The 19764-nt window shown below is 47.0% G+C and overlaps 3 protein-coding genes across 9 annotated transcripts in view; 2 read left to right on the top strand and 1 right to left on the bottom strand.

The window, feature by feature from the left end:
- ASPSCR1 (ASPSCR1 tether for SLC2A4, UBX domain containing) overlaps positions 1–4978 on the top strand; it is a 48823-nt gene extending 43845 nt beyond the window's left edge. The window contains exons 13-16 of one of the 2 annotated variants that reach the window (XM_037402419.1): positions 1125–1176; positions 1865–1934; positions 2260–2450; positions 3814–4978. In XM_037402419.1, coding sequence (XP_037258316.1) covers positions 1125–1176; positions 1865–1934; positions 2260–2450; positions 3814–3827 — 327 coding nt within the window. In that variant the 3' untranslated portion in view covers positions 3828–4978. Of the gene's footprint in view, positions 1–1124; positions 1177–1864; positions 1935–2259; positions 2451–3813 lie in introns of those variants that run through there. The other variant, XR_005106503.1, reaches the window with a different exon arrangement.
- A 2290-nt stretch (positions 4979–7268) lies between these two features.
- Positions 7269–8737, bottom strand: CENPX (centromere protein X). The gene is made up of 5 exons (XM_037402561.1): positions 8612–8737; positions 8463–8514; positions 8343–8396; positions 8060–8148; positions 7269–7973 (listed from the first exon to the last, which is right to left on the bottom strand). The coding sequence occupies exons 1-5, from the start codon at positions 8723–8725 to the stop codon at positions 7959–7961; spliced, it is 324 nt and encodes a 107-aa protein (XP_037258458.1). The 5' UTR covers positions 8726–8737; the 3' UTR covers positions 7269–7958.
- LRRC45 (leucine rich repeat containing 45) lies at positions 8700–19299 on the top strand. Of its 6 annotated transcripts, none has more exons than XM_037402361.1 (17): positions 8700–8943; positions 9385–9446; positions 10317–10387; positions 10707–10885; positions 11603–11734; positions 12284–12396; positions 12954–13012; positions 13137–13214; positions 14262–14424; positions 14730–14807; positions 14981–15092; positions 15259–15329; positions 16218–16310; positions 16917–17009; positions 17885–18058; positions 18148–18295; positions 18689–19299. In XM_037402361.1, exons 1-17 carry the CDS (start codon positions 8724–8726, stop codon positions 18883–18885), a joined length of 2043 nt encoding a protein of 680 aa, XP_037258258.1. In that variant the 5' UTR covers positions 8700–8723; the 3' UTR covers positions 18886–19299. The 6 variants fall into 6 exon arrangements, with proteins under 6 accessions (XP_037258258.1, XP_037258304.1, XP_037258294.1 ...); XM_037402386.1 differs by having other exon boundaries at positions 8701–8943; positions 11606–11734; positions 14289–14424; XM_037402370.1 differs by having other exon boundaries at positions 8701–8943; positions 11606–11734.
- The last annotated feature ends 465 nt before the right edge of the window (positions 19300–19764 follow it).

Genomic DNA, 19764 nt, shown 5'->3' with positions numbered 1-19764 from the left:
CTGAAGAGGTAGGCAAAGAGATAAGGCTGAAGGTAGTGCGGTGCATGCCTTTCTGGGGCTATTCCCAATGAGACAGGCAGCGTCTCCCATCTCTCCATTGATGTGGTCAGCCAAGGCACTGTGGCACTATCCTTTTATCATAGGTCTTTCTGTATGGAGGTAGTACTTACAAGATCACAGACTCAATTCACATACTTTTAACTTACTTTCACTCGATTCAGTGCTTCATGTCCTGGGAGGGGGGGCGGCGGTTTTAAGGTGTGCCATACAGTGTAATTAAAGCACATGCTAAATTATGATTTGGCTGGCTGACATCTCAAATAATAGTCTGAGGAATTGCTGAAAAACATAGATCACTTAGGCTGGTGTTTGGCTGCTATTAATTCTGGCCACACTGTTCATTATTTTTATTTGGTTTGGAGGTAGATATATAAATACAAAATAATAATTAATAACATTTACAGATGAAATAAATATCATCAGACTGACAAATGCAGACATGAAAAAGGCAGTCCTACAGTTAGCTAGGTCACATAATGAGCTAAATGGATGAAAAAAAAGTTTGAATATGGTAATTATTCTGACAAGTAGGAACTAGGAATTCAGGCTGGACTTATAAAAAGATAGACTGCATCTTAGAAAGGTCTTAAAATTAGACTAATTCCAACTAGAGACAGGGTGTAAATGTAATAGAGTAATCTAGACTAGATTTCTGAGGATGTAGCTAGGTTTTCCTTCTCTTGCTATCAGCCACTCGGGTCTTGGAAGATTCTTAATCGTACTTACGTTATCTGCTCAGCAGTGGAGAATGTGGGTGAAATATAATGGCCTGAGATACGGGGACAGAGGAAAACAAATGACAGGTCATCAGCTCAATGAGCACTTGCTGTACAGGTCTCGTCATCTGTATGTAATTGAATAGATCATAGAATTTTGCTTCCTGTCTTATTCCAGGTGCCCTGTGCTCTATACAACTTTAGCTTTTTCTGAATTATAGGTGGTTCGGTGACCTCAGCTTGAACTCTGTGAATTTGTACGTAGCTGTCTAACCTGTCTCTGATGTTCACAGTGAACTGTGAAAGCATCTACAATCAGTGATCCCTTCTTTTCCTCTTTTGCTGCAGGCTAATCTGTTTCCAACTGCTGTAATTCATTTTGGATCTGAGGAGAGCAGGGGTGAGTGAATTTATTCTCTTCTTCAGCTGACTGTATAGCTCCTATAGTACACCCAAAACAATTCTGTTCCTAAGTTCAGAGTTCCTCCGACAAAAGATGTGGTCCTCAAGAAGTGGTGAATGTTCCCGTTCTGAATGGCTGAAGCTCTTCAGAGCTAGCTGGGTCAGTTAGCTTGAGCACAAATGCAAACATAGCACCTTTCTTCTGAGACTTGTTAGGCTATGGAGTAGGCGTCTATTATGGGGACAAGAATGATAGAATAACAACTCTGTAGAAGGAAATTCTGTTGTTCAAAATGTTAACTAGACAAATGACTATGAAACACTATGAAACAGACCTCCTCTTGTAGTGGACTGGCTGGAGATGGGACAACAGATCTGAATCTCTGATTCTTTGACACTTCTAAGATATGCTTAGAATCTCTGTTTCTCCCGTGCTCTGGCTTCACAGAAAGTTTCTGAGATGCAGTGAGCACTGAAAGAAAAAGTCAAGATCTTGAGGTCTGAATGATGAAATAGGGCACCTTGAGTTGTGAAAGAAACTGTCATAGTTTAAAAGTGTCCTGTCTCAGCTGGGGGAAGGTGGTGGAGATTTACTATAGTATTTGCTGAGCCGAAAGCTACATGATTCTGTGGTGAGTGATGTGTCTCTGTTACCAAACAAGTGTTTGGGTTTAATTTTTAAACAGATTGTTACCTGAAATCGGACCTGCTGAGCTCTGCAGTTTCCCCTTCCGCAGCTGATTTATTAGTAGCCAGGTACGCTGGGACTGAATAGAGTTGCAAATGGGTGAGTGTTTCAGGGATGGGAAGCATGAAACGAGCCCGTCTTGCTACAACGAAACATGCTCTGAAGATACAAGGACTTCTCCTGAAACAGTCATACTGTCATATTTAACTTCATAGCTTTGCGAGTTCTTTGCAAAGTAGGATTTCGGTGACTAAATCAAGTGAATCGTAGGGCTTTGATAATGAAAACGAAGAGCCTTTTCAATCTGACTTTAAAAGTTTAAGCGGTGGTGGTACTATTATGGCTATTATGAAAAAATCAAGCTTATTTCTACTTGCTTATTTTCTTCCTCAGATGTCTGTCCAAATCGTTAGTTCCTTCTGCCTCGTCATCTTTAGAATCAGCAATTCCATCCAAATCTGAACCAAAAGTGGGAAGTGACAGGAAGACCAGTGAGCAGCCAGAACCAGCAAGTGTGCATGAAGCTTCTTCACAGGTGTTGAGAAGGGCCCCTGGGAAAATACCCAAATGGCTGAAGCTGTCAGGTATCATAAAAACAGAGGAGAGCTCTTCTCATATTGAACTCCCCAGAAAGGCAGGCTTCTCTGTGCCAAATGTGTTGGATGCTGACAATATTCTTGAAGATGTCAACGTAAAGTTTGGAGGACATTGGGTTTGATGCTTGTCAATCACAAAACAGTTTGTGACTTAAACCTCAGCTCTCACTGGAGAAGTATCTGAATGCAGGATCTGGACATCATTGAGTCTGATGTCTAATCCATGTGCTTGCAGCAGTCTTAACTGTGTCATGGGTTTCACATGCTGCATTCTTAACTCTGCTGCTGTAGTTCCAATACTAATAGGCTTGATACTCTACTTACCAAGGGCCCATGTCATCTGTTAAATCTCTTGTTATTTTCCCTTTGCTGGTATAGTCTTAGTGCTTTGCTTTCTCTTGATTATTTTTTTTTTTTTCTTTAGTCGATCTTTCTGATTTTGACCTTTGCTGCAAACCAGTAGTGGTCTTCCATAGTTAAGACTGCAACAAGTTTCCATTATGAATTTTTTCTTGGTTACCCATGACTGGAAAACTGCAACCTTATTTTTAGTCTCAGAACCAATAGCTTATGTGTGGTTTTATATGAGAATTCATACAAAATTCAAAGTAACTAGATAAAGATTCAGGAATTAAACAATTGGCAATATTAATTTTTTGATGCAGTGCAGAGGAGGGAAAAAACAAACAGAAAAAGAAACCAACCCCACATCCCATGTCGAGTCAACCCCCTTAATGGCAATAAAACTAGGAAGAATTATGTGGAATTCCCTGGCTAATAATGCCAAATGTTAACTTCCTGAATGAGAATTTTAGTATTTGATTGTGGAAGGTACTGTAGGGCCATCAGCTCCAGCAAGCATAGCATAAGGTATGAAATGATCGCTGGAAGGCTGTGACCAGTAGGTTGGTGTGTTTCCCTGCTGTGGCCGGTCTGGTTTAGAACTGGTATCAGGATACTGATGCAGATCATGCAGGAAACAGTATCTTTACTGTTTCCCGTTTCCAGTATGCTCAAAGCATTTCACTTATGCGTAGAACTTTCTTTCCCAAGTAAAGATTATGTGGATAAAGTATGAAATAACTCTCAGCTACCTGTGCAGGTTACCTGTTAATAGGTGGTATGGAAGGTTAATAACATGCTCTAACATGCATGTTAATAACATGTAGGATGAAATTCCCCACTCCAAAATTCATTATTCCATTTCTCTAAGAAGTGCTCCTATGCGCTACCCAACTGTTGCCTGAGCACAGGTGTATAGAACCCTCAGCAACCAGATCATGTTATTGAGAAACAATACAGTGCAAATTACATGGTTAAGTGTTTTAATGCTCTTATGTTTGTTTTGTAGGTGGAAAGAGATGAAACATTCTGGGCTGCTGGAGCAGTGAGCAGTCAGCTGTGCCCCTTTTCTGATGAACCTACTTAGAATACGTAAGAAATTGTTGGTGGTGCTGGAGAGATCTAATCTGTATGAACATCAGTTATAAATAGAAAATTGCTATTTCAGATGCCAGTTGCGCCTTTTGGAGGAGTGGAAGTCCTATTTGTGGTCTTTGTGACTACAGAAGCAAGGTTAGAGGTTAAATTTAAGGTTTGTTGCATGCAAATAATATGACCAGAGAATTAAGGGGGAAAAAATTCCTATATTCTTTCTATGAAGGACTTTGTTTCTATCCATATTTTTAAATTCGAATCTTCCCAGTTTTACTTTCAGACATAACTTGAGTCTGGCTGCTTGAATTCTAGCAGAAAGATACAATCCAATAGGTAAAACTGAATAGTTAAGTGCTGTCTAGAGCAAGACTTCTCTCTGCTTATTGCTGGCTGGGGTTAGTGCTACTGATAATTCTGAGCATAGGTGGCTGGAAGGTGAGTGAAGAGGAAGTGCTTAAGTCACTTAAAACAGTTCAAATAGGCTTTTCCTGTGAACCTCTTCGTCTGCTGCACTTGTATTGTTTTCAATCACCAGAATCTTGTTAACGAAGAGCACAGGTATCTGTTAATGGAATGCATGTGGAGTTTGTTTCTGCCCCAAGCTCTGTGTTTTGTTTTCACTACATGTAATTAACATCAGTAATTACAGTTACAGCAAGGGAAAAAAAACAACCAGTAAAAGGGTCTTTTCATGTGACCTTCCATCTATGGACTTCTATGGTCTGAATGTTTCAACAGTGGAGCAGCTGTTCTCTGCACTGCAATTAGCGTACAGAGGGAAGCCCTAGTCCAGATCTTCGCCTCCTGCAGATGTTGTATGGGGATGAATATTGTTGGTTAGAATTGTGCTTTTACTGGAGATGAACTCTATAGTGCCACAGTAGCCATGGTGCTGTATTTTATTTGAAGTCTTCTCCATGGATCAGTGATTCACATTGGACAGCTGGGGTTCCATGTTACGGTAATAACATGTTTTCCATTTTCCCTGTATATACAACTGTTGCCTGAACTACATGTGCATCTGCACAGTTTGTAGATGTAATAAAGCAGAGTGGCCATAGGAGGCCTTTTTGTCGGTCTCTTTGATATGTTTCTTCCCCCAGTACTCAGTTTCTCTGTCAGTTCACAGGAACCTGCTCCCTTTTCAATGGGCCTGTCATGCCTCATTCCCTTCCTCCCATTTTTTTTTCAACAAAGTAAAATGGAGCTTTGTACCATCTGAATGAACTTCAAAGTGGCTAGAAAGGGCACCCAGGGTTCCTGGCACTTGTCATTGTCTCCCAGCCTGGCCAACATTTCCCTTCAGGTCTAATTACTTCCAAATGCTCCCAGATGCTTTGAAGAAACTCAGAGGGAGGGGGAGGCATGAAAGAAAGGTGGAAGAGGAAAAAGGAGACTCAGAGTAGAGGGAGCAGAATGCTTTAGCAAAACTGTTGATGGATTTCTTATATGACACCCAAACATAAACAGGGAATGTGTGCGGCTGCTGCCAGTGAAGAATGCAGAAGCACTATGTACAGCTGCTGCTCTAAATCCTTACTGTGGAAAGCAAGCCCTTCCAGCACTTGACAGGCTATAAAAGACATGCTACAGCAAAACAAAACATATTAAAAATAATGTTTAAAGTTTATTACTTCAGTGGATGAAGTGTGGGGTGAGCCTATGCTCCATAGGACTATCTGTATCTTGGTTTGAGTGCTATTCCAGGCTTATTAATTTCACAGAATTTATGCAGGATATATCAGGGGGCAGCTTATAGCCATGGTTAATGATAGGTGATGATATGCTTGTGCTAGTGTTGTTGATTTGCAGTGTTACAATAAACAGAAGCAGTCTGGTTGGTAGGAAGTTGTAATGTGCTTTCAGATGTACTAGGTTTTTTTTTGTTGTTTTTTTTTTTTTTAAGAGCACAGGCAACATCAAATAGACATCAAATAGTAGTGATTTTTTTAGCTACTTTGATTCCACCAGTTTTGACCATAACTATTGTCTGCAAGTACCTGATATGGGAAAACAGAAGGAAAAGGTTAGGGACACAAGCAGCAGCATTATTACTGGGGTAGTTTCATGGTTTAAGTACAGGGCTGAGGATTAGGAGACTTCTGTTGCTAACAATGTGCACTATCTCAGTGAGTTCTGCTCGTGCTTGTCCCTTGTGTAATTCAGCTATGCATCAAACCCGATTTAATCTACTTCTCTTTCAAGAGAATGAAAATTTGGTACCTTCAGTAGCTAGACTAGAGGTCTTATTCCCCTTTCCCTCTGCAAAGAAAAGTTAGTTTTAGCTGCTGCTGCTATTAAAATGCTGCTTTGCTACTAACACTCACATTGGTGATCCTCTTCAGTCAAGAATGGTTGTGTATGGACCAGGTATGTCAGGGAAGTGAACTCTAGCCTTTTTAGGGCAGCAGTTTTCAGAGACCTGTGTGTCAGTAGGAGTCAGAATGGGGGGAGATACGAGGATTCGAAATCTGGAAAAGGCAAGAAAGTAGGAGTAAATTCTTTAAGAGGGACAAGGTGCTCCAATATTTAAAACTGCAGACTTTTCACCAAGGTAGCTGCCTCAAGGATTCCTATCCTGCAATGGAACAGTACATGCAGATACCTCATGAACTGGATTTCTTTCACTGTCACTTCTGCTGTAGTAGCTGAACTCGTCCCTGGGGTTTTGGGGCATTCAGAGGTAGTATTACTTGCATTTTTTTGCTGTTGCTGTCTTTTACCATATGGTTGTGGGGCTGAAGGCTGAACTAGGTCAGTTCCTTCATTGGTTTCTTTGTACAGCTGCACAAACAGCTGTCTTGGCAAAGAAGCTGCAGTGCAGAGGGATGGGGCACTGCTTAAGCTGGTACTGTCATCAGAATGTGTATTAAATTGTAGTTTTAGTTGAAGTTTCCAAGTGGCTGGCGTCCCAAGCAATGACCTTGATAGCTCTTGGCTGAAAGAGTACAGTGACCTACTGAGCCACTGCTGGCTACAGCTGTCAATGTGGGGAAAAAATGGCTATTACTAATCATAAAGACTATGGATAGCCGGCATCAGAGTGTGTGATCCTTAAGACAGACTGGTGTCAGCTGCTTTTCATGCAGCCAGCTATATATTTCCCAACAAAGCTGGTTCAGTTGTGTGGGTCCTGCCTACATGTGTAAGGTTTCTTATTTCACAGCTTCCCCCCCACCCTGGCCCCCCAGCTGACTGTGGGGCCAGGCTGTCCCATGATGTGGGATTCTCACACATGCTGTTTGTTATTCTGTCCTTTTTCCTTTCGTCCCACAAAGATTTAGAGAAGAGGGTGGGTAAGGGGGAAACTTTGCAAGTCTTTGAAGCAACTTGACTTTCGATGATTAATTGCAGCAAAAAGCCTACACAAGGGAGGGAGACTCTGTTTTAATTTATTGATGTTTCTTTGTGAGAACAAATTTATAGCAGAGGGGAAGCAGCTTCTGAGAATTATCAAATAGTTAAAAGGTTCTGAGCATTCTTTGATGTCACAGCCCTGGAGAAATACTGGAAGGTAGTGAGGGACAGGCACTGTTTATTTATAAAATAAAGATCAGTTACCTGCCTTTGGCAAGAGCCCGTGACTGAGCTCCTGTTAACCTATTCATTAGACAGGCTTGGAGCTGGACCTAAAGGTTCTGCCACAGCTGCCTGCTGAGGCGATGAGATCCTGAAGTTTGGATGTTTCCACCCATTAGCTCTTTCCATGCATCTCTGAAGAAGCACCCATTTCTCACATTAGCTAAAAAAGCAACAGCATCTCACCAAGCTGCAATGTGCAGGCTACTGTGAAAGAAGGAAGGCAGCAAGGCAGAAGGCACTGACATGCTCAGCCGGCCGAAAAAAGTGTGCGGCAGCCTCTTTTCACAACCGACAGCGGACAGCGCGGTTGCCTGGTGCTCTGTCGTGCTTGGTAAAGGAGAGAGGAGAGGGAGGCAAAACAGCAGGGAGAGAAAAAGTCGAGACTGTTCTTCCCAGAGCTAGACTCTGAGGATGAGCCTGATGTTCACTGTCAGGCCCGGATCTTCCGCTGGCAAGCTGCACGTACACCGGGGGCCGCTAGAAATCCAGCAGCTGTAAGGGGAGACCCGCAGGCGGCTCACCATCACCGGCCCCCCCCCACCGCCTCTCCCGAGGAGGGGGGCCCTGCAGCCACCTACCAGCTGGGGCAGCACCTTCTCCAGGTGCTCGATGTCCACCTGCTCCAGCTCCTGTGCCTTCGCCTGCCGCACTGCCCGGGCCGCCGCCTCTGGGGGGGGGGGTGTCGTTGTCATGCGGGTCCCTCGGGGGCCGGGTCCTCGGGAGCGCGGCCGCGGGGCAGAACTGGAGCCCGGCGGGCCGGGCTGTGTGTGTGGGGGGGGCAGCCCCGGTGCGGGTGGGGGGGGATGGGGCGGGACCGGCACCGCCGGCTGCTCAGGCTGGCCCCGGGTGCGGCGCGCTCACCTCGGACGAAAACGTTCAGCATCTCCGCCATCAGCAGCTGCGCGTCGCCGTTAACTGCAACGACAAAGCTCTCAGTGGGGGCGGGGGCCCTACCCGCCCCGCCCGCCGCCGCCCCGGTACCTCGGGTCCTCCCGTCGCGGAAGTGCAGGCGGAGCAGCCGGTCCACGGTCTCCTGCGCCGAGAAGCGAGAGGATGAGCGGGGCGGGGGCAGCCTGGGGCCGAGCGTTCCCCCCCGCCACGCCGCCCGCGGCTGAGCGCCTCCCCCGCACCTTCCTGAAGCCATCGGCGCGGGCGCCCCGCTCAGCCATGGCGCCGCCGGTCCCCGCCTCCCGGAAGCGCGTGGCGCGGGGGCGGAGCGGCGCCGCCGGCCCGCCGCCGGCCATGGAGGAGTTCCGGCGGGCCTACGCGCGGCTCTGCGTGGCCCCCCAGGAGGCCGTCCTGCGGCGGCTGCGGGAGCTCGGCGCGGCGCCGGGCCGCGGCCGCCTGGACCTGGCAGCGCAGAGCCTCTCGCTGGAGACGTGCGGCGCGCTGGGCCGGCTGCTGCCCGGCGCCGCGCCCTTCGCTGAGGTGGCGCTCGGCGACTGCGGCCTCTGCGAGGAAGGTGGGCGCGGTGGCTTCTTCCCCCGGCGGACGGCCCCCTCACGCCGGGCTAGGTGGGGGGACCGAGGGGGGTCCGGGCACGGCCGGGGGAAGGGCCTCTGCGCCGGGCGGCGACCCCCGGAGCTGCCCTCCCCACGCCCACCGCTGCTGGGCCGGGGCGGCCAGGGCTGGCGGCGGCCGCCGGTGCAGGGAGGTGTGGGCGACAGCCGGCCGGACCTGGGCACCGGGCCGCTACACGTCGGAAGTGCGAGGGGCGACCCCGAGGGGGCGGGGGTGTGCGGCCGTGGGCCGCCGGGAGGTGCCGGTGACCTGCGCTCCCCCCGGCGCCGCTGCCCGGACCGGAGCCGCGCCCCGCCCCGCCGGGAGCCGCTCCCTCCGCAGCGCGCGCAGGCGGTGCCCAGGCGGGAGCAGCAACCGGCAGGTTATTTTTTTTTCTACTCAGGTGTAAAACTTCTGTTGCATGGTCTGTGCTCCAACACCTCAGTCAAATCTTTGGATCTGAAGGTGAGTCTGTTCGAACAGAGTGGAGGCGGAGGCGGGAAGGCAGCAGGAGCGGGAGCTGGGTCCCAATTGAGGCGGCCCTGCTGCAGGGCGTTCTGCAGACGTACCTTCTGCAAAGCTCTTGTTCCCGAGTAACTCAGTCCTGGCCTCCTTAACACCATGTTGTGACTTTCCAAAGTTACTTTGTGGCTCGTCTTTACCCGTTTTAATTTAGTTACTCTGTTTTGATAGGAAGTTATGACCGTATATGTTTTTGATGGTTATCCCTTGGTCAAATGAGGCGCATGTACACTTTCCTTTGGGTCTCTGCAGTAATCAGTGAGTTACTAGTTGTTTGATTTGCACTTCTGTAGAGTTTATCCAGCTTGCCTGCGTCTTTCAGGTACTCTGGGCTTGGAACTAAGCACCCACTTTCAGAAATGATGATCACTCTACTGCAAGAGTGACTTCCTGTCTGTATGCCTCTGGCACATAGCTATTCCCTTGAATCTACGGTCCCAAACTACACCTTTCTTTCCCATCTGTGCTGGTGCTAGCTGAGCCCTTTTTAATGGCTTGTGTTGAAGTGGTTCTGCTTACCTAGAATCAGCATTTTCCATCCCATCGTGGGCTGTGCAGATCCTGTGCTATTCTGTGATTTTTGTGAGCTCCCAGTCGTGATGCCTCGTAAGACTAGCGGTGTATGTATTCACCGTTCCCCCCGGGGTCTTTCATTTTCTGGAAAGCTGACTGATACATTAAACAAGTGTTATGTAAACTATCTTTGGCAGGTTGAAATCAGCATTATAGCTGGGGTGCAGCTGGTGGTGTTTGATGGGATAGCTGGACTGGGGCAGGGCGTAGCCTACTGACCACCTGGGACTTTTGTTTCAGGGAAATAACCTGCGAAACGTGGGAGCTGAGGCTTTGGGAAAACTTCTTAGGCAGAACAAATCCATCAGGAGGTAAAAACTTGTATCTACCTGTCTTTCTGTTATTCCTGCCAGATGGTGCACAACGTTAGAAAAGGGCCGAGGGTGTTTTTTGTTGGGGTAGTAGGAATGTCAAGTGGTGCTATTTCTTCTAAGGGATGGGACAGGTTAAGGAGTGAGAACTAGAGGTGCCATTTTAGAGGATGCAAGGCCCTAGCACCATCCTGCTCTTTGAAACTGGGTCAGTTAGCAGAGCTGGATGTTCAAATGTGTACTGTGATCCAGGTGTCCTTTGACCTCTTGCAACTGTCTGTTTACTCCTTGAACTCCCATCCTGTCTGATTTTCCCTAGCCTCATCTTGGAATGGAACAGCCTTGGTGTGTGGGAGGAGGGATTCTCCTTTTTCTGCCAAGGACTGGGAGCAAACAACTTTCTTCAGCAACTAGACCTGCGCAATAACCAGATCAACCATCAAGGGGCTGGAGATCTGGCCATGGCACTGAAACAAAATGCCAGCCTTCAGGAGCTGGGTAAGAGTGACTAGTTCTTTGCCCACCTACATATATATGTGTGTGCACATGCATACATCTTCAGATTTGTTGCAGCCTGCCCTGATCTCTGCTAGCTGGTCAGTGTCATTCCCAATTCCTGTCAGTCTGGAGTGCTTTGCAGGCTTTATGCAGGGAGAAGGTCACATCCCCATGGCCTTTGGAGAGTGGGAACTGTAACTGGAGTCTCTGGAACCACACTGGCAGACGAAGAATTGTGTGCTTGGAGAAGAACAGTTCTTGGTGGAGGAGGGAATGGGTTCATTACCATGTATGGGTGCTGCTGGTGTGCCTCATGCCAGACTCAGATTTCACACTTGCTTTGCCCTTAGTAAGGAACTTTGCCAGAATTTCCTTGAGGAAAACACAGTTCTTGGTGCCAGTTCTTTCTCATCGGGAGATTCTGGTGGTGGAAGGAAGGCTCAAGAGATGAAAAGAGGCTAATCTGTGTACTTTTTGAACTGTGATGGCTTCCTGCGCTTCACTGCACTTAAGATTCATCCTTGCCTTTCCTGCTTTGTCTGTTGTTCTCTCTCACTCATGCATCTTGAAAAGGGAGATAGTGTTCATCTGTGTTTGTGCTGAGACCATCTGGGATCAGTTTGCTATGCTTGTAGATGTATTGGGAGCATGGTTTCTCTCGAGCCCTGTGCTTTTCAGCAGATGTGTGGCTACCGGGGTGAAAGTTTGCTGTCTTAGTAGATTTGCGTTGGAATAATATTGGGCTTCTGGGTGGCCGAGCTTTGCTGAACTGTCTGCACAGCAACAAGACCCTGAAGAGGCTGGAGCTGGCTGGGAACAACGTTCCTAGTGACATCCTGAAAGCTGTCGGTAAGTATTACTTATTGCACAGGAAAGAATCAGTAACTGCCATTTCACCACTTGAGGGATTTAGGACACTTGCTGCTCCAGAAGAGAGCTAGCTCTCTTCCCCTCCCTTTCTCAACAGCATTTACATGGTGTTAAGTTGGAAGCGTTACTTTTAACCAGCAAGAGGTAAAAAATAATTTGGATTGAACTAGAGATTATTGTGTCATGTGAATGTGGGAGAACTTGAGACTCTAGTTTGCCTCTGAGTAGCCAAGTTTGGATATGGTCAGTGCAGCATGTCCTTTGTTGTCCTACCTACGGTGGAGTTGAATGGCTCTCCTGAGGCTGAGGTCTTGACAACCCCATATACACTGTTCTCTTTGGTTCTACCCGCCCCACCTTGTGTCTGTAAGGTGGGAGCAGTCTCTCTACCTGGGCCAGCCTGAGAAGGGCTGCTGTCCTCGTGCTTCTGATAGCCAGGTGTTATCCCGAGTGCTACATCTTCCAGCAGTGCCTGCTGCTCTGTTGTATTAGAAACATGTGCATGCTCTCCTGCTCTCTCTGCATCAGAACAAGCCATGAATCACAACCAAGACCGTGAGACTATCCTGAATGAGACCCAGAACCGAACATACGTACTCGGCAAGGAGGTTTTGAGTCTGAAGGATGAGAAGACCAAGCAGGTCAGCAATCTTACACATTGGCAGTTCAAATGGGGCAGCTGGAATCCCACGCTTTCCCTCAGTGTCCCCATGAAACACTCAGTGACAGGATTATTGTGCACTTGAAGTTGCAGGTGCATCTTTATGGGTGGGCACACAGCATAGTTTAGTAAATTGGGTCCTTCCTCTGAGCTAGGTTGCCCAGGAATCAAATCTGTAGCAGTATGGGTATGGAAACATGCCCTGCTGAGCATATTCGCTCTGGATTCTGGAGGAGTTCTAGTGATTTTTTCATCCATGTTTGTGCTTTATGTTCTTATGCAACTGGTTTGATGTTTTCAAAGTGGTAAAAACCTTGAAATATATCTGCTTTTCTTCTGACACTTAATGGTGCAGAGTACCTATAGTTGATTACCTCAGTCAGATATGCTGATGAACCCATTAAACCTCTAGTTTGCTTGCTTTCAGTAGAGCAGCTTGACCTGTCTTCAGCTGTCACTAGGAAGAGAAAGATGAGAAATGTAAATGCTTCAAGCTGATGCAGTTAGTTTTCTTACTGATGTTTGCCTTGTTCACAGTTCTTGGATTTGATGGACACTATAGATAAGCAGAGAGAAGAAATAGCCAGGAGTGGCAGGTGAGTTGTATTTCTGAATGCTTTCTGCTCTTTGAAAGAACTGGGTCCTCTCCATTTCCTGGTAAAAATTACCTGTTTGGGTTTCCCCTCCCTTCTTTCTTTTCTTTTTTCCCCCCAAATGCAGGATATCTGCAGCACGAGTCAGCCAGCTGCAGGAAGCATTGGATGAGCAGCACTCTGTTATGAACTCACTGAAAGCCAAGTATGGAGGAGAAAAACCTTAGCCTTCCCTCTGTTCTGTGCTGTATAGGCAATGCTGAGCAGAACCGTTCAGAAAAGGGATAATCTTGTAGAGCGCCTGGCTTACTATTTCGCTTAGTTCTGCAGTAGCATCCAGAAATTATGGTCAGATCAGGCCTTTGGGTTTGCCGTGCTAGATATTTAGCTTGCTTTTAAGTAAAATTACAGTGCACTGGTGTAAAAGCAAGTGAATTACAGAGGGTGAAAAGATTTAAAAAAAAAAAAAGGATTGTGGGGATGGGGACATGTTCCTTGTACAGTTCACAGCCTGGCAAGAGTATGTACCTGCTTCCTCTGGCAGTTGGCAATATCCTCTGAGAACCACTGCAGCTATGGAGGAACCTGACCAGTAAGACTGTACGCTTAGAAAAAATGAGGTCGAGCTGCCTGAAAAGTGTTAGGTTGTGTAAAGCCATGTGCACATGACAGTGATTAGACTTCAAACATCGATGAGCCTGGCTTGTTCTGTTCTGTTGGGTAAAGGTAGTTCCATCATGCCATGCCTCAGTGTGGTCATGTCCCTCATGTACAGATTAAGCAAATCACTCCTGCTACCTGTGTTTAAAATTCTATCCCTAATTGTAAACAACCTTGTAGTGGTGTAAAGTAGCTAGCTTTGTTTTCCTGTGAGAGTGGGCAAATCCTGGAGTGGTCCAGGTGTGGAAAACAGCTCATGGAAGACAACATGGGGAAAATGCAACAAGGCACCAGATCACCAGGCTCTGAGAAGTCCCAGGTCACTTGTGGTTTGCAGGGGCTGTTGGGCGCAGAGATATGCAGTGTCTTTTTCCCAGGGGCAACAAAAAAAAATAATCACAGAATGGTTTGGGTTGTAAGGGACCTTAAAGATCATCTAATTCCACCCCCATGCCATGGACAGGGATACCTTCCACTAGCAGGAATTAAAATACCTCATTTAGCAAGCCTGATGGCATCCACTGCCAAATATGCATTAACATCATGTACTGTGTGGCACAGAGAGCTCACTGGAAGCGTCTCCTTTATAAAGGGCTCTGGAAAGTGTTTCTCTGTATAGGCTGCAGATGACTGAAGCTGCCCTGGCTCTGTCTGAGCAGAAGGTGCACAACTTGGGAGAACTTCTGAATGCTGTAAAACAGGAACAAGCCAGCATGGCTGAGTGCCACTTTATGGAGCTCCAGCAGCAGAAGCAGGTCAGCTGGAAAAGTCCTGGTCAGGTTTGAGAGTAGGGTGCCAGGTCATGCCTGGTTTGTGTAGATTTGGGGGATGCTGAATGGGGTAGGCAAGCATGACTTTTACAACCATCAGGTAGCTGGTTAACCACAGCTACCATGACAAAAATTCTTGTGTGGATGAGATAGGTGAGTGCTAGGTGTGAAGAGGAGCCATGGTGTTTATGGGGTAGGTGGGATTTAGCTGGATGTGGTGTTGAATGGAGTAGGTTGGCAGTGCAAGAACTAAGGTGAGTACAGGTTCTTAATTTTGACTCTGTTTGCAGGAAGGTGCTGTTCGGGAAGGCAAGTTTTTGCATGAGTTGTCTGCTGCCAGTGAGAAAAATCTGCTTCTTAGAAACCAGGTAGGAAAGCAAGTCCAAGGCTGAGAAGCGGGAGTTTGGACATGGTTTACTTCTGCTCTGTTTATACATTCTTTACTTTGATCCTTGTTTGTGTGTCTGCTGATTTTTCTGTACAGCCAACTTTCTCTGCTAATAGGAAGAGAAAATCCTTTGTGGTGGTAATTCCCTTGTAGGTGGATGAGTTGGAGAAGAAATGCAAAGTTCAGCAGGATCAGCTGTTCCAGGTAAAACAAGACCTGACAAACAGAACAGCAGAGCTGAAGCTGCGGGCCATGCGGGCTGAGGGTGAGTGGAGGAGCAGAAACGGCACATGGACATCTATGGGTTGGGATTGCTGTCCATGGGTGCAAGGCAGCCAAGGAGAATGGGTAGAAGTGTTTGTGATAGAGTATAGACATAGCCTGCGTGGCATGAATGCTGTAATTGCAATATGCCTGCTTTTAATCTGCAGAACACCTGGAAATGGAGAAGAAAAGATTTAAACAAAGCCTTGAAGACATGGAATCCCTTCGGGTAAAAGAGGTAAGAATGGGCATTCTGCAGCACACTGAGGTTAGTCTTTGATCCAGACATGCAGGTGCAACTGGAGGTCATTGCTGTCAGCTACTCTTAAACAAGTTTAAAAATTAGTGGACTTGGTCTTAACTGTGGGGATAATAGGCCATTTTTACAACCAAAGCCTAGCTGAAGAGATGACAAGACATTCTACTAGCTAGTAAGATTTTGTAGCTTGCAAGAGTATGGACCAGAGTGGTACATGATTCTACAAAAGAGGCTTGGAGGCTGGCCCTTGCATCAGGCTTGCGATGCATAGAGGTAATTCTGAATAAGCAGTCCTGTGGTGCTCGCTGACAAAGATGCCTTAATAGAGGAAATTGAGGCATACATGCTGTATGCAACCAGTCCTTTAACAGGGTTCAGCTTGCCAGTTCCTTCTCTGTTATGTTTCAGGGGGATTCTGTCTGAGTGTGGACAGGACAAGAGGCTGTGATCAATTCTCTTTTGGAGTGTCTATTGACGTGTAGAATCTCTCAAAAATAAAGTTATACGTATAGATTTTTCTGAAGATTTTGAAATCTTGTAAGAAAAGACATAGGCCAGGAAGATTTTAGACACAACTAGAAAATGCACCTCTGGTGTTTCAATACCACTTGAAGATCAGAGCTTGGACTCTGTACCTTTCCTCTTGGCCTGGAAGGGATCTCTGTCTGAAGTTCCTAGTTTCTAGAGGGCAGATTCTATCTGCATGACAGTTTCCTAGTGGATCTCTGAGGGAGGTAAGAGTTCTTCTTTGGTGGGAGATGGGTTACTGAGAGGATGCTCTATCTCATGCCAAATGGCCGTGCTGCTATGCCTGGAGAGACAAGTGGGTTTCTGGCACTTGCTTAAATGGTTTCTATTGCTTTGCAGGTGGGTCATATGACACAGCACATTGAGACCAGTGAACGTTCCATGCAGGACAGGATCCAGAGGCTGGAGGCCATCAGGATAGCTCTGGAGGAGGTGAGAATGGATGCTCCAGGCATCTTGGAATGCTCAGGTAGCAGTGGCAGGAGAAGGCTTCCAGAGGAGGTTTGTGGAATCTTCCATAGCTGGCCTATGTAAAGATTGTCATGTGCTGTAGGGAGGAACAGGAAATAGCAGTTCACCAGCTAAAATTATTTTTCACTGCTTTGGACTAAGGAAGGAGAAGGTTCCAAGGAGACATTTCTAGAATCTGATTGAACAAAACTGAAGATCCCATTGAACATGGTCAGATTCTTACCAGGATTTGACTTCATGGGTTTCCCATGTGGTTCCCAGTAGTGTAGCCTGGTTTTCCTTATCTGTCCCCCAGCTAGATCCAGCACTGCCTTCTCCTATTCCCCTGTCTTTGGAAAGCTTGACCCATTACTTGCCCTCATATAACTGAAATTCTCATTGAGTTTAGATGTCAGTCTTGGGGCGAGAAGAGGTTATGTAGCCTACGTTTGTTTTCTCTGCCCCTGAGTGAGAGAGACAGCTGTGTTACATTGTTGTCTGCAATGGGAAGCTGCTAATGTTTTCTGGTCAGTGTTGCAGGGATGCAGGTTCTCTTGCCTGGAATTATCTTTCATGTTTCTGTGGCAGGAGCTGAACCAAGTCAAAGCAGCTGCACTTGCTGAGCGAGGCCATGCCGAAGAGGAGTTAATGAAAGTCCGGAATCAGGCACGGCTGGAGGAGGTAAGAACAAGACCTGTCTGTGGACACTGCCTCTGTGGGAAGGAGTGAATTTGTCTGCCTAGCCTATGTTTTTGTCTTGGGGAACTGATGAGTAACTCCCTGCTCTGGGTTTCACTGGCCTGCAAGTAGTGTGATTTCTGAGGAAGGAGTTCTGAAAAGGCTGCTTTGAATTGTCTCCAGAACATAACCACTGTCCCCACCTGCTCCGTGCTTCCCAGTAGTAACAGAACTGATGTGAATCCTTCTATTTAACAGCAGCTCTCATGGGCTGCTCCTTTCCCTGGATTTAGTAGCCACCTGCAGAAATTTCTCTGCTGCCGGATTTAAAAGTCACTGTAGAACCGAACTTTGTGAAAATGGCAATGAAGTCAACATCCTGTGAAAGGGAACAAGGCGTAAGGAAAATACACCAAAGCTATTAAAGTGTTTACTTACATGTAACATCACAAAAGAAAATGCTTTACTGAGCTACAAATGTATAAAAGCTGCTTTGTGTGTGGTGGGACACAGCAGTTGCCTAGCTGCGTGTAGCAGTGCTTCAGAGCCATTTGGGATACAGAGGAAGTGAAGGTAGAGCATTAGTTGTAACCGTTGGCAGTGGCGTTGGTGCTTCTGCCAAGGACATGCCTCTGTTTCTCAGTGAGTGAATTGGCCTTGCAGCGTCTCCACCAGAATGTTTTCACTGGCAACAGAAAGCAGCTTAGATTTACCCCTGAATGCAAGGGCGAAGTGCCTTATCTGTTATGGCTAAGTCCTGTGCTTGTTCTTCAGTGCCAGTTGACTCAACCAAGGGTTTGCTCAGTTGACAACAAAAAGCTGAGAGTCCCTTTGCAGGAATGGAATGGAACTGATCTATTTTCCTTTGTGTGTTACAGCGGCAACAGCTAGAACACCTAGAAGAGAAGCTGCGGCTGATGACTGAGTCACGAAATGAAGCTCAGTACTGCTGCATTAAGCAAAAACAAATGATTGCTGAAGCCCAAGCCAAAGCCAATCAGTTGAGCCTGCATGCTGATGGACTCAGAAGGCGGCTAGAGGAACTTCAGCAGGTAATTTGGACTGGAGTAGAGATGCAGTCACCGCAGGGCCAAGTTGCTGAAGTTGTTTGGTTATTCATGGGCTTTCCTTTGTGTGTCAGGACCTAAAGAGTAAGGAAGAGGAGAAAGTGACAGAAGTGAATAAAGTGAAAGTGGAATTACAAGAGCACATTGGACACCTGCAAGCTGAACGCACAGCACAGGATGGGCTGAGAGAGAAGATTGCAGCCCTGGAAAGACAGCTGAAAGGTGATGGATCTTTTCATGCTTCAAGTGGTAACGCTGAGTTATCCAGCATTGGGCCTGGAAGTGAGCTGCACTTACAGGTGGTGACAGCAGTGCTTCCTGCCTGTGCGTACAGTTGTGAATTGTACCCTCCATCCTGATGTATCTGCAGGGACTCTTGTCCTCACTTTATAGAGAGCAAGACTCAGATAACTACCCAGAGCTGCACAGCAAGCAAAGTGTTTGGATTTCCTGCACAGTCAAGTGTAACATCTTCTTTGTGGCAAAACCTCTCATGCTGTCTCATACAGCTTCTCTCGTGTGCCTGTGATCATCCTGCTTCTGTTGCCTTTGCCTGTAACATGTTCTGTCTATTCTAGGGCACCCTAATTTTCGAATGCTGCTCTTATTTCACAGCCCTATCAAGTATTCACCGTGAGGCACTGCTGGACAAAGAAAGTGAAATCTCTGTGCTGCTGGAGAAGCTGAGAACGAAAGAGGCTGACATCTCCAGGATGAGGGAAGAAGAGGCCCAGCGAGCAAGTTTCTTGCAGAATGCCATCATGGCATATGTTCAGGGCTCCTCCTTGGGAACCCACAGTTCTAGGAAATAAGAGTGTGGCTTAAGGGATCCAGATATCTGCTGTCAGGAAGAGGGTGAGCAACTCGGGTACAGCCTCTTCTAAGTGGGACAGTTTGTCAGAGTGGGGTGACACAAAGGCTTGAAAACACAGAAAATTGTTCTTACTCTTCCGAACTCTTGCTCCCAGCCACATAAAGGAGAGGAGGAAACAACCATCCAGGGCTGGGATAGAGGCTCGTGGATCTGAGTTCATTATGTGGGGCCCTTCCCCTGCACTGCTACTGCATTTGAACTAGTTTCTGTGTCCTTTTATACAGCACCACTCTTTTGTCGGCATGCCCTGTTGTGTTACCGGGGGTTGTATGTTCCCTGGGCAGCGCTCCTTCTGAAGTCTTTTGTCTGGATGCCAGGGCTGTTAACAGTGAAACCTGATGAATGACAGACACCAGTGTTTACAGTTCTGTGTAGGTGGGTGCCATTTCCTTTGCCTATGGGGTCCTGAAGCTGCTGCAAACACCAGATCTTACCCAGCTGTGCTTTCATACCCATTGCTTACAGATGGAAGCAGCAGCTGGCTGGGCACACTTTGGCTCTTTTACCTTCCACAGCTCTGGCTGCAGCAATGGGTGGTAGATGCGCATTTGTTATGTATGGAAACAGCTACGCAGAGGGAGACTGCTGTGCAGTGGCTGTCCGTATCCATGTTGGGCAGCTGGGCTTTGGCCATGGTTCAAGCCTATACCACACTGACTGGCATGGAAAGGGTGGGGTGGGATGTTGGGGGTCAGCATCTGTGCTTCCTCACTGTGAACTGCAACCATTGGCTGGAGTTCTTGTGGCTAAAATGCATTCGAATTTCATTCCGGTATGACAGATGGCAAAAATGTCCTGCTGGCTTCTCAGGATTGTG

The sequence above is a fragment of the Falco rusticolus genome, chromosome 1, assembly GCF_015220075.1.
Source record: "Falco rusticolus isolate bFalRus1 chromosome 1, bFalRus1.pri, whole genome shotgun sequence".
Taxonomy (NCBI): Eukaryota; Metazoa; Chordata; class Aves; order Falconiformes; family Falconidae; genus Falco; species Falco rusticolus.
The sequence above is the reverse complement of the archived record's forward strand: the minus strand, read 5'-3'. Positions and strand labels throughout refer to the sequence as shown.

Coding starts and splice junctions, on each gene's coding strand:
- LRRC45 (XM_037402361.1), top strand. CDS start 8,724: ATGGAGGAGTTCCGGCGGGCCTACGCGCGGCTCTGCGTGGCCCCCCAG. Junction 10,886..11,602: donor TGCCAGCCTTCAGGAGCTGG/GTAAGAGTGACT, acceptor TTGCTGTCTTAG/TAGATTTGCGTTGGAATAAT. Junction 12,397..12,953: donor AGGATGAGAAGACCAAGCAG/GTCAGCAATCTT, acceptor CCTTGTTCACAG/TTCTTGGATTTGATGGACAC.
- CENPX (XM_037402561.1), bottom strand. CDS start 8,725: ATGGCCGGCGGCGGGCCGGCGGCGCCGCTCCGCCCCCGCGCCACGCGC. Junction 8,515..8,611: donor GCGCCGATGGCTTCAGGAAG/GTGCGGGGGAGG, acceptor TTCTCGGCGCAG/GAGACCGTGGACCGGCTGCT. Junction 8,149..8,342: donor GCTGAACGTTTTCGTCCGAG/GTGAGCGCGCCG, acceptor CCCCCCCCCCAG/AGGCGGCGGCCCGGGCAGTG.